The sequence below is a fragment of the Phoxinus phoxinus genome (genome assembly GCF_949152265.1).
Source record: "Phoxinus phoxinus genome assembly, chromosome: 23".
NCBI classification, from domain to species: domain Eukaryota; kingdom Metazoa; phylum Chordata; class Actinopteri; order Cypriniformes; family Leuciscidae; genus Phoxinus; species Phoxinus phoxinus.
The window spans coordinates 24,963,664-24,973,763 of record NC_136898.1 but is presented as its reverse complement, the minus strand read 5'-3'; the positions used below and the strand labels follow the sequence as shown (position 1 = coordinate 24,973,763).

General features: G+C 49.0%; 1 protein-coding gene across 1 annotated transcript in view; it reads left to right on the top strand.

Moving 5' to 3' along the window:
- The window catches only part of LOC306991682 (uncharacterized protein), an 8,555-nt gene extending 460 nt beyond the window's left edge, over positions 1 to 8,095 (top strand). Inside the window, exons 3-4 of the mRNA XM_079599772.1 lie at positions 1 to 20; positions 120 to 8,095. The exon at positions 1 to 20 is cut by the window's left edge and continues 100 nt beyond it. Of these exons, the coding sequence (XP_079455898.1) occupies positions 1 to 20; positions 120 to 7,987 (7,888 nt within the window). The 3' untranslated portion in view covers positions 7,988 to 8,095. The remainder of the gene's footprint in view (positions 21 to 119) is intronic.
- Positions 8,096 to 10,100: the final 2,005 nt, after the last annotated feature.

The window sequence follows — 10,100 nt, the reverse complement described above, 5'->3', positions numbered from 1 at the left end:
TGGGCTGACTGTCCAAAAAGGTGACTTTAGTGCTTATGCTTTGAGGTTGACATGGAAACCAGAAAGGAAAGATAACCTCAGCTTTTTTCTTTTATAATAACTTTTCTAATATTCTTTAGGCATTGATTGGAAGTTGATGGCGTCCAACACTCTTCCTGCTAAGGTTGAGAAGTTGACAGCGTCTAGACATGTCCCTGATGAGATTTATGGGAAGTTGATGGAGCCCAGCCATGTCCCTGCTCAGGTTGATGGAAAGTTGACTGCATCCAGCCACGTCCCTGCTCAGGTTGATGGGAAATTGACAGCATCCAGCCGTGTCCCAACTGAAGAAAGCGGCAATGTCCCTGTTGAGGTTGACAGGCAGTTGACAGCATCCAGCCGTGTCCCAACTGAAGAAACCGGCCATGTCTCTGTTGATGGGCAGTTGACAGCATCCAGCCATATCCCCGCTGAAGAGTCTAGCCATGTCCCTGCTGAGGTTAATGGGAAGCTAACAGCATCCAGCCATGTCCCTGCTGAGGTTGATGGGAAGCTAACAGCATCCAGCCATGTCCCTGCTGAGGTTGATGGGCAGTTGACAGCAGCCAGCCATGTCCCTGCTGAACAGTCCAACCATGTTGAGGTTGATGGGCAGTTGAAAGCATCCAGCCATGTGCCAGCTGAAGAAACTGGCCATGTCCCTGCTGAAGTTGATGGGAAGCTAACAGCATCCAGCCATGTCCCTGTTGAGGTTGATGGGAAGCTAACAGCATCCAGCCATGTCCCTGTTGAGGTTGATGGGAAGCTAACAGCATCTAGCCATGTCCCCGCGGAACTGTCCAGCCTTGTCCCTGCCGAGGTTGATGCGAAATTGACAGCATCCAGCAGTGTCCCAACTGAAGATACTGGCAATGTCACTGTTGAGGTTGACAGGCGGTTGATGGCATCCAGCCATGTCCCCACTGAAGAGTCTAGCCATGTCCCTGCTGAGGTTGATGGGAAGCTAATAGCACCCAGTCATGTCCCTGTTGAGGCTGATGGGAAGCTAACAGCATCTAGCCATGTCCCTGCTGAGGTTGATGGGAAGCTGACGGAGACCAGCCATGTGCCTGCTGAACAGTCCAACCATGTCCCTGTTGAGGTTGATGGGCAGTTGACAGCATCCAGCCATGCACCCGCTGAGGTTGATGGGAAGCTGACTGAGACCAGCCATGTCCCTGCTGAGGTTGATGGCCAGTTGACTGCATCCAGCCATGTCCCCGCTGAAGAATCTAGCAATGTTCCTGTTGAGGTTGATGGGAAGCTCACTGAGACCAGCCATGTCCCTGCTGAGGTTGATGGGCAGTTGACCACATCCAGACATATCCCTACTGAGGTTGATGGGAACTCAACATTATCCAGCCGTGTTCCAACTGTAGAAACCGACAATGTGCCTTTTGAGGTTGATGGGCAGTTGACCGCATCTAGCCATGTCCCTGCTGAGGTTGATAGCCAGTTGACTGCATCCAGCCATGTCCCCGCTGAAGAATCTAGCAATGTTCCTGTTGAGGTTGATGGGAAGCTGACTGAGACCAGCCAAGTCCCTGCTGAGGTTGATGGCCAGTTGACTGCATCCAGCCATGTCCCCGCTGAAGAATCTAGCAATGTTCCTGTTGAGGTTGAAGGGAGGCTCACGGAGACCAGCCATGTCTCCACTGAAGTTGATGGGCAGTTGACCACATCCAGACATATCCCTACTGAGGTTGATGGGAACTCAACATTATCCAGCCGTGTTCCAACTGAAGAAACCGACAATGTGCCTTTTGAGGTTGATAGGAAGTTGACCGCATCCAGCCATGTTCCTGTTAATGTTAATGGGCAGTTGACCGCATCTAGCCATGTCCCTGCTGAGGTTGATGGGCAGTTGACCGCTTCCAGCCATGTTCCAGCTGAAGAAACTGGCTATGTCCCTGTTGATGGGAAACTAAAAGCATCCAGTCATGTCCCTGCTGAGGTTGATGGGAAGCTAACAACATCCAGCCATGTCCCTGTTGAGGTTGATGGGCATTTGACAGCAGCCAGCCATGTCCCTGCTGAACAGTCCAACCATGTTGAGGTTGATGGGCAGTTGAATGCATCCAACCATGTACCAGCTGAAGAAACAGGCCATGTCCCTGCTGAGGTTGATGGGCAGTTGACAGCATCCAGCCATGCACCAGCTGAAGTAACCGGCCATGTCCCTGTTGAGGTTGATGGGAATTTGACAGTACCCAGCCATGCACCAGCTGAAGTAACCAACCATGTCCCTGTTGAGGTTGATGGGAAGCTCACTGAGACCAGCCATGTCTCCACTGAAGTTGATGGGCAGTTGACCGCATCCAGCCATATCCCTTCTGAGGTTGATGGGCAGTTGACAGCTTCCAGCCATATCCCTGCTGAAGAGTCTAGCCATGTCCCTGTTGAGGTTGATGGGCAGTTGACAGCATCTAGCCATGTTCCTCTTGAGGTTGATGGGCAGTTGACAGCATCCAGCCATGTTCCTGCTGAGGTTGATGGGAAGCCAACGGCATCCAGCCATTTCCCTGCTGAGGTTGATGGGCAGTTGACAGCATCCAGACATATACCTGCTGAGGTTGATGGGCAGTTGACGGCATCCAGCCATGCACCAGCTGAAGTAACCGGCCATGTTCCTGTTGAGGTTGATGGGAAGCTCACTGAGACCACCCATGTCCCTGCTGAGGTAAATGGGCAGTTGACAGCTTCCAGCCATGCACCAGCTGAAGTAACCGACCATGTCCCTGTTGAGGTTGATGGGAAGCTCACTGAGACCAGCCATGTCTCCACTGAAGTTGATGGGCAGTTGACAGCATCCAGCCATATCCCTTCTAAGGTTGATGGGCAGTTGACAGCTTCCAGCCTTGTTCCAGCTGAAGATACCGGCCATGTCCCTGTTGAGGTTGATAGGAAGCTCATTGAGACCAGCCATATCCCTGCTGAGGTTGATGGGCAGTTGACCGCATCCAGCCATGTTCCTGTTGAGGTTGATGGGAAGCTTACTGAGACCAATCATGTCCCTGCTGAGGTTGATGGGCAGTTGACAGCTTCCAGCCATGCACCAGCTGAAGTAACCGACCATGTCCCTGCTGAGGTTGCTGGGAATTTGACAGCATCCAGCCATGCACCAGCTGAAGAATCTAGCAATGTTCCTGTTGAGGTTGAAGGGAGGCTCACTGAGACCAGCCATGTCTCCACTGAAGTTGATGGGCAGTTGACCACATCCAGACATATCCCTACTGAGGTTGATGGGAACTCAACATTATCCAGCCGTGTTCCAACTGAAGAAACCGACAATGTGCCTTTTGAGGTTGATAGGAAGTTGACCGCATCCAGCCATGTTCCTGTTAATGTTAATGGGCAGTTGACCGCATCTAGCCATGTCCCTGCTGAGGTTGATGGGCAGTTGACCGCTTCCAGCCATGTTCCCACTGAAGAAACTGGCTATGTCCCTGTTGATGGGAAACTAAAAGCATCCAGTCATGTCCCTGCTGAGGTTGATGGGAAGCTAACAACATCCAGCCATGTCCCTGTTGAGGTTGATGGGCATTTGACAGCAGCCAGCCATGTCCCTGCTGAACAGTCCAACTATGTTGAGGTTGATGGGCAGTTGAATGCATCCAACCATGTACCAGCTGAAGAAACAGGCCATGTCCCTGCTGAGGTTGATGGTAAGCTAACAGCATCCAGCCATGTCCCTGCTCAGGTTGATGGGCAGTTGACAGCATCCAGCCATTCACCAGCTGAAGTAACCGGCCATGTCCCTGTTGAGGTTGATGGGAATTTGACAGTACCCAGCCATGCACCAGCTGAAGTAACCAACCATGTCCCTGTTGAGGTTGATGGGAAGCTCACTGAGACCAGCCATGTCTCCACTGAAGTTGATGGGCAGTTGACAGCATCCAGCCATATCCCTGTTCAGGTTGATGGGCAGTTGACAGCTTCCAGCCATGTCCCTGCTGAGGTTGATGGGAAGCCAACGGCATCCAGCCATGTCCCTGCTGAGGTTGATGGGAAGCTGATGGAGTCCTGCCATGTCCCTGCTGAACAGTCCAAATTTGTCCCTTTTGAGGTTGATGGGCAGTTGACAGCATCCAGCCATGTCCCTGCTGAGGTAAATGGGCAGTTGACCGCTTCCAGCCATGCACCAGCTGAAGTAACCGGCCATGTCCCTGTTGAAGTAGAAGGGAAGCTCACTGAGACCAGCCATGTCTCCACTGAAGTTGATGGGCAGTTGACAGCATCCAGCCATATCCCTGCTGAAGAGTCTAGCCATGTCCCTGTTGAAGTTGATTGGAATTTGAAAACATCCAGCCATGTCCCCGCTGAGGTTGATGGGCAGTTGACAGCATCTAGTCATGCACCAGCTGAAGTAACCGGCCATGTCCCTGTTGAGGTTGATGGGAAGCTCACTGAGACCAGCCATGTCTCCACTGAAGTGGATGGGCAATTGACAGCATCCAGCCATATCCCTTCTGAGGTTGATGGGCAGTTGACGGCTTCCAGTCATGTTCCAGCTGAAGAAACCGGCTATGTCCCTGTTAAGGTTGATGGGAAGCTCACTGAGACCAGCCATGTCCCTGCTGAGGTTGATGGGCAGTTGACAACATCTAGCCATGTTGAGGTTGATGGGCAGCCAACGGCATCCAGCCATGTCCCTGCTGAGGTTGATGGGAAGCTGACGGAGTCCTGCCATGTCCCTGCTGAACAGTCCAAATTTGTCCCTTTTGAGGTTGATGGGCAGTTGACAGCATCCAGCCATGTCCCTGCTGAGGTTGATGGGCAGTTGACAGCTTCCAGCCATGCACCAGCGGAAGTAACCGGCCATGTCCCTGTTGAGGTTGATGGGCAGTTGACAGCATCCAGCCATGTCCCTGCTGAGGTTGATGGGCAGTTGACAGCTTCCAGCCATGCACCAGCGGAAGTAACCGGCCATGTCCCTGTTGAGGTTGATGGGAAGCTCACTGAGACCAGCCATGTCCCTGCTGAGGTAAATGGGCAGTTGACAGCATCCAGCCATGTTCCTGTTGATGGGGAGCTCACTGAGACTAGGCATGTCCCTGCTGAAGAGTCTAGCCATGTCCCTGTTGAGGTTGATGGGCAGTTGACAGCATCCAGCCATTTCCCTGCTGAGGTTGATGGGCAGTTGACAGCATCCAGACATATACCTGCTGAGGTTGATGGGCAGTTGACGGCATCCAGCCATGCACCAGCTGAAGTAACCGGCCATGTTCCTGTTGAGGTTGATGGGAAGCTCACTGAGACCACCCATGTCCCTGCTGAGGTAAATGGGCAGTTGACAGCTTCCAGCCATGCACCAGCTGAAGTAACCGACCATTTCCCTGTTGAGGTTGATGGGAAGCTCACTGAGACCAGCCATATCTCCACTGAAGTTGATGGGCAGTTGACAGCATCCAGCCATATCCCTTCTAAGGTTGATGGGCAGTTGACAGCTTCCAGCCATGTTCCAGCTGAAGATACCGGCCATGTCCCTGTTGAGGTTGATAGGAAGCTCATTGAGACCAGCCATGTCCCTGCTGAGGTTGATGGGCAGTTGACAGCTTCCAGCCATGCACCAGCTGAAGTAACTGGCCATGTCCCTGTTGAGGTTGCTGGGAATTTGACAGCATCCAGCCATATCCCTGCTGAGGTTGATGGGCAGTTGACCGCATCCAGCCATGTTCCTGTTGAGGTTGATGGGAAGCTCACTGAGACCAGCCATGTCCCTGCTGAGGTTGATGGGCAGTTGACAGCTTCCAGCCATGCACCAGCTGAAGTAACCGACCATGTCCCTGTTGAGGTTGATCGGCAGTTGACAGCATCTAGCCATGTCCCCGCTGAAGAATCTAGCAATGTTCCTGTTGAGGTTGAAGGGAGGCTCACTGAGACCAGCCATGTCTCCACTGAAGTTGATGGGCAGTTGACCACATCCAGACATATCCCTACTGAGGTTGATGGGAACTCAACATTATCCAGCCGTGTTCCAACTGAAGAAACCGACAATGTGCCTTTTGAGGTTGATAGGAAGTTGACCGCATCCAGCCATGTTCCTGTTAATGTTAATGGGCAGTTGACCGCATCTAGCCATGTCCCTGCTGAGGTTGATGGGCAGTTGACCGCTTCCAGCCATGTTCCCGCTGAAGAAACTGGCTATGTCCCTGTTGATGGGAAACTAAAAGCATCCAGTCATGTCCCTGCTGAGGTTGATGGGAAGCTAACAACATCCAGCCATGTCCCTGTTGAGGTTGATGGGCATTTGACAGCAGCCAGCCATGTCCCTGCTGAACAGTCCAACCATGTTGAGGTTGATGGGCAGTTGAATGCATCCAACCATGTACCAGCTGAAGAAACAGGCCATGTCCCTGCTGAGGTTGATGGTAAGCTAATAGCATCCAGCCATGTCCCTGCTCAGGTTGATGGGCAGTTGACAGCATCCAGCCATGCACCAGCTGAAGTAACCGGCCATGTCCCTGTTGAGGTTGATGGGAATTTGACAGTACCCAGCCATGCACCAGCTGAAGTAACCAACCATGTCCCTGTTGAGGTTGAAGGGAGGCTCACTGAGACCAGCCATGTCTCCACTGAAGTTGATGGGCAGTTGACAGCTTCCAGCCATGTCCCTGCTGAGGTTGATGGGAAGCTGATGGAGTCCTGCCATGTCCCTGCTGAACAGTCCATATTTGTCCCTTTTGAGGTTGATGGGCAGTTGACAGCATCCAGCCATGTCCCTGCTGAGGTTGATGGGAAGCTGATGGAGTCCTGCCATGTCCCTGCTGAACAGTCCAAATTTGTCCCTTTTGAGGTTGATGGGCAGTTGACAGCATCCAGCCATGTCCCTGCTGAGGTTGATGGGAAGCTGATGGAGTCCTGCCATGTCCCTGCTGAACAGTCCATATTTGTCCCTTTTGAGGTTGATGGGCAGTTGACAGCATCCAGCCATATCCCTTCTGAGGTTGATGGGCAGTTGACAGCTTCCAGCCATATCCCTGCTGAAGAGTCTAGCCATGTCCCTGTTGAAGTTGATTGGAATTTGAAAACATCCAGCCATGTCCCCGCTGAGGTTGATGGGCAGTTGACAGCATCTAGTCATGCACCAGCTGAAGTAACCGGCCATGTCCCTGTTGAGGTTGATGGGAATTTGATAGCATTCAGGCATGCACCAGCTGAAGTAACCGACCATGTCCCTGTTGAGGTTGATGGGAAGCTCACTGAGACCAGCCATGTCTCCACTGAAGTTGATGGGCAGTTGACAGCATCCAGCCATATCCCTTCTGAGGTTGATGGGCAGTTGACAGCATCTAGTCATGCACCAGCTGAAGTAACCGGCCATGTCCCTGTTGAGGTTGATGGGCAGTTGACAGCATCCAGCCATGTCCCTGCTGAGGTAAATGGGCAGTTGACAGCTTCCAGCCATGCACCAGCTGAAGTAACCGGCCATGTCCCTGTTGAGGTTGATGGGAATTTGATAGCATCCAGGCATGCACCAGCTGAAGTAACCAACCATGTCCCTGTTGAGGTTGATGGGAAGCTCACTGAGACCAGCCATGTCCCTTTTGAGGTTGATGGGAATTTGACAGCATCCAGCCATATCCCTGCTGAAGAGTCTAGCCATGTCCCTGTTGAAGTTGATTGGAATTTGAAAACATCCAGCTATGTCCCTGGTGAGGTTGATGGGCAGTTGACAGCATCTAGTCATGTTCCTGTTGAGGTTGATGGGCCGCTCACTGAGACCAGGCATGTCCCTGCTGAAGAGTCTAGCCATGTTCCTGTTAAGGTTGATGGGAAGCTCACTGAGACCAGCCATATCCCTTCTGAGGTTGATGGGAAGCCAACGGCATCCAGCCATGTCCCTGTTGATGGGCAGTTGACAGCATCTAGCCATGTTACTGTTGAGGTTGATGGGAATTTGACAGCATCCAGCCATGTCCCTGTTGAGGTTGATGGGAAGCTCACTGAGACTAGCCATGTCCCTTAGAGATAAAAAGATCTAACTTTCAGATGTTGATTTTAATCAATAAAACCAGTTTTCTTTCTGGAAAAGTTTTGCACTTTTTTTGATATCTTTTGCATTGTGTCCTGATGAACATCTAATGTCTCAAACAATTCCAAAAAAGTTATTCCATGCCATTGTAAATGGCAACAGTAACTTTTGTACTTAAATGTGTAAAATAATGCTTATGTGCAGGCATGTAAAAGGGTTGACGGCAGCAGAATACAGCGTTATTAGTTGCTTTTGTGAATGGTTATCACTTTGACACGTTTGTCGTCTATGTGAAACCTTCCTATTTTTAGTACATTTTAAATAAAATGCACCTTTCCTGTGCAGAATGTGAAGTCACCTATATTTAAGTAGCGCTTTATACAAGTTGTTTCAAAGCCACGTTACAGTGATAACAGAAATTATGCATTTCGGCTGTTTAGCTGAAGTCATTCCAGTTTTGAAAGATTAATTATTAAATCAGTTAATTTTATTTGTAAAGCAGGTCTGCAAAAATTTAGAACCAAAACTCCATCAGTGACAGAATTTAGAGAAAAAAAAACCTTGGGAGAAACCAGGCTCAGTCGGGGGGCCAGTTCTCTTCTGGCCAACAATCCAGCACTACGGTCCAGATCCAGCACTGTGTTGTCATCGGGTCCAGGCGAAGGTCCTTTGTCAGATCTGGATATGGCCTGGATCTGGCAGGCTGCGGGAAAACCTCGGGATAAACTTAAATTACACTTAAATTAGCGTAGATGCCATTCTTCTTATGATGTAATGAGTACATCAGGATTTGTGTAAGGTGTTCCCAGTTCCGGCTGACCTAATCTATGCAGCCTAACATTGAGTTATAGAAGTCTATAATGCTTTATGTGAATGCTAGGCCAAAGAGTTGTCTTTTATCTAGCTTTGAACTGACAGAGTGTGTCTGCTTCCCGGACAATGGTAGGAAGACTGTTCCAAAGTTTAGGTGCTAAATAGGAAAAGGATCTACTGCCAGCAGTCGATTTTGATATTCGAAATATTATCAACTGGCCATAATTTTTAGATCGCAATAGACGTGAAGGACTATAATGCGTTAAGAGCTCGCTCGCAAAAATTGGTATCAAAGAGCACACCCAGTTTCATAACCGACGACGAAGACTTAACAGAGCAGCCATCAAGTGTTAGACAGTACTCTAGGTTATTACGTGTGGAAGTTTTTTGTCCAATAATTAGAATCACTGTTTTTTCAGAATTTATTAGTGGGAAATTACTAGTCTTCCAATTTTTTATATCAGCTATGCATTCCGTTAATTTTGTGAATTGGTGGGTTTCTTTAGGTTTTGAAGAAATATACAAGCAAACCCATCTAAGGGTAAACATTTTATTGATGTTTAACAAATAAAAAACAGATATAATAAATAGTATATTATACAGATATGAACAAATGATAAAGCTCGGGTTGCTGAATATTCGATCTCTTACTTCAAAAGCACTTATTGTTAATGATATGATTTCAGATTATAACCTAGATGTGCTGTGTTTGACAGAAACCTTGCTAAAACCAAACGATTACATTACTTTAAATGAGTCCACCCCACAAGATTACGGTTATAAACATGAACCTCGTCTGAAAGGCAAAGGGGGAGGTGTTGCTGTAATTTATAGTAATATTTTCAGAATTACTAAGAAGTCTAGTTTAAAATATAATTCTTTTGAAGTATTGTTGGTGCTTAATGTAAAAATGTCTAGTGTAAACACCCCATCTATTGTTTCTTCCTTCGTGCAACGTTAGGTTCAGCACAGAACCAGCAATCTCTCTAAAAGGCTTGCCATCACCTTTTAGTTTCTAAACAAGGCTCATTCCATCAATGATCATCTGATGATTCTGATTTCTCTTACTCTCTTGCAAGAGCAGCCTTATTAGTTTTCCGCAATGAGCCATCTGGATTTGAGAGTGCCCAAGGCAATGGACCAAGTGAATGAGCCAGGACATCTTTAATGTGTTCTCTACTTTGCGAAGCAATGATCATATGCCCAAAGAGATTTCTGTCAGCTTTCAAGACCACCTCTTTCTTCTGTGCTTTTTTTACTAGCACTTGTCTTGATGTCTGATGCTTGTCTTCAG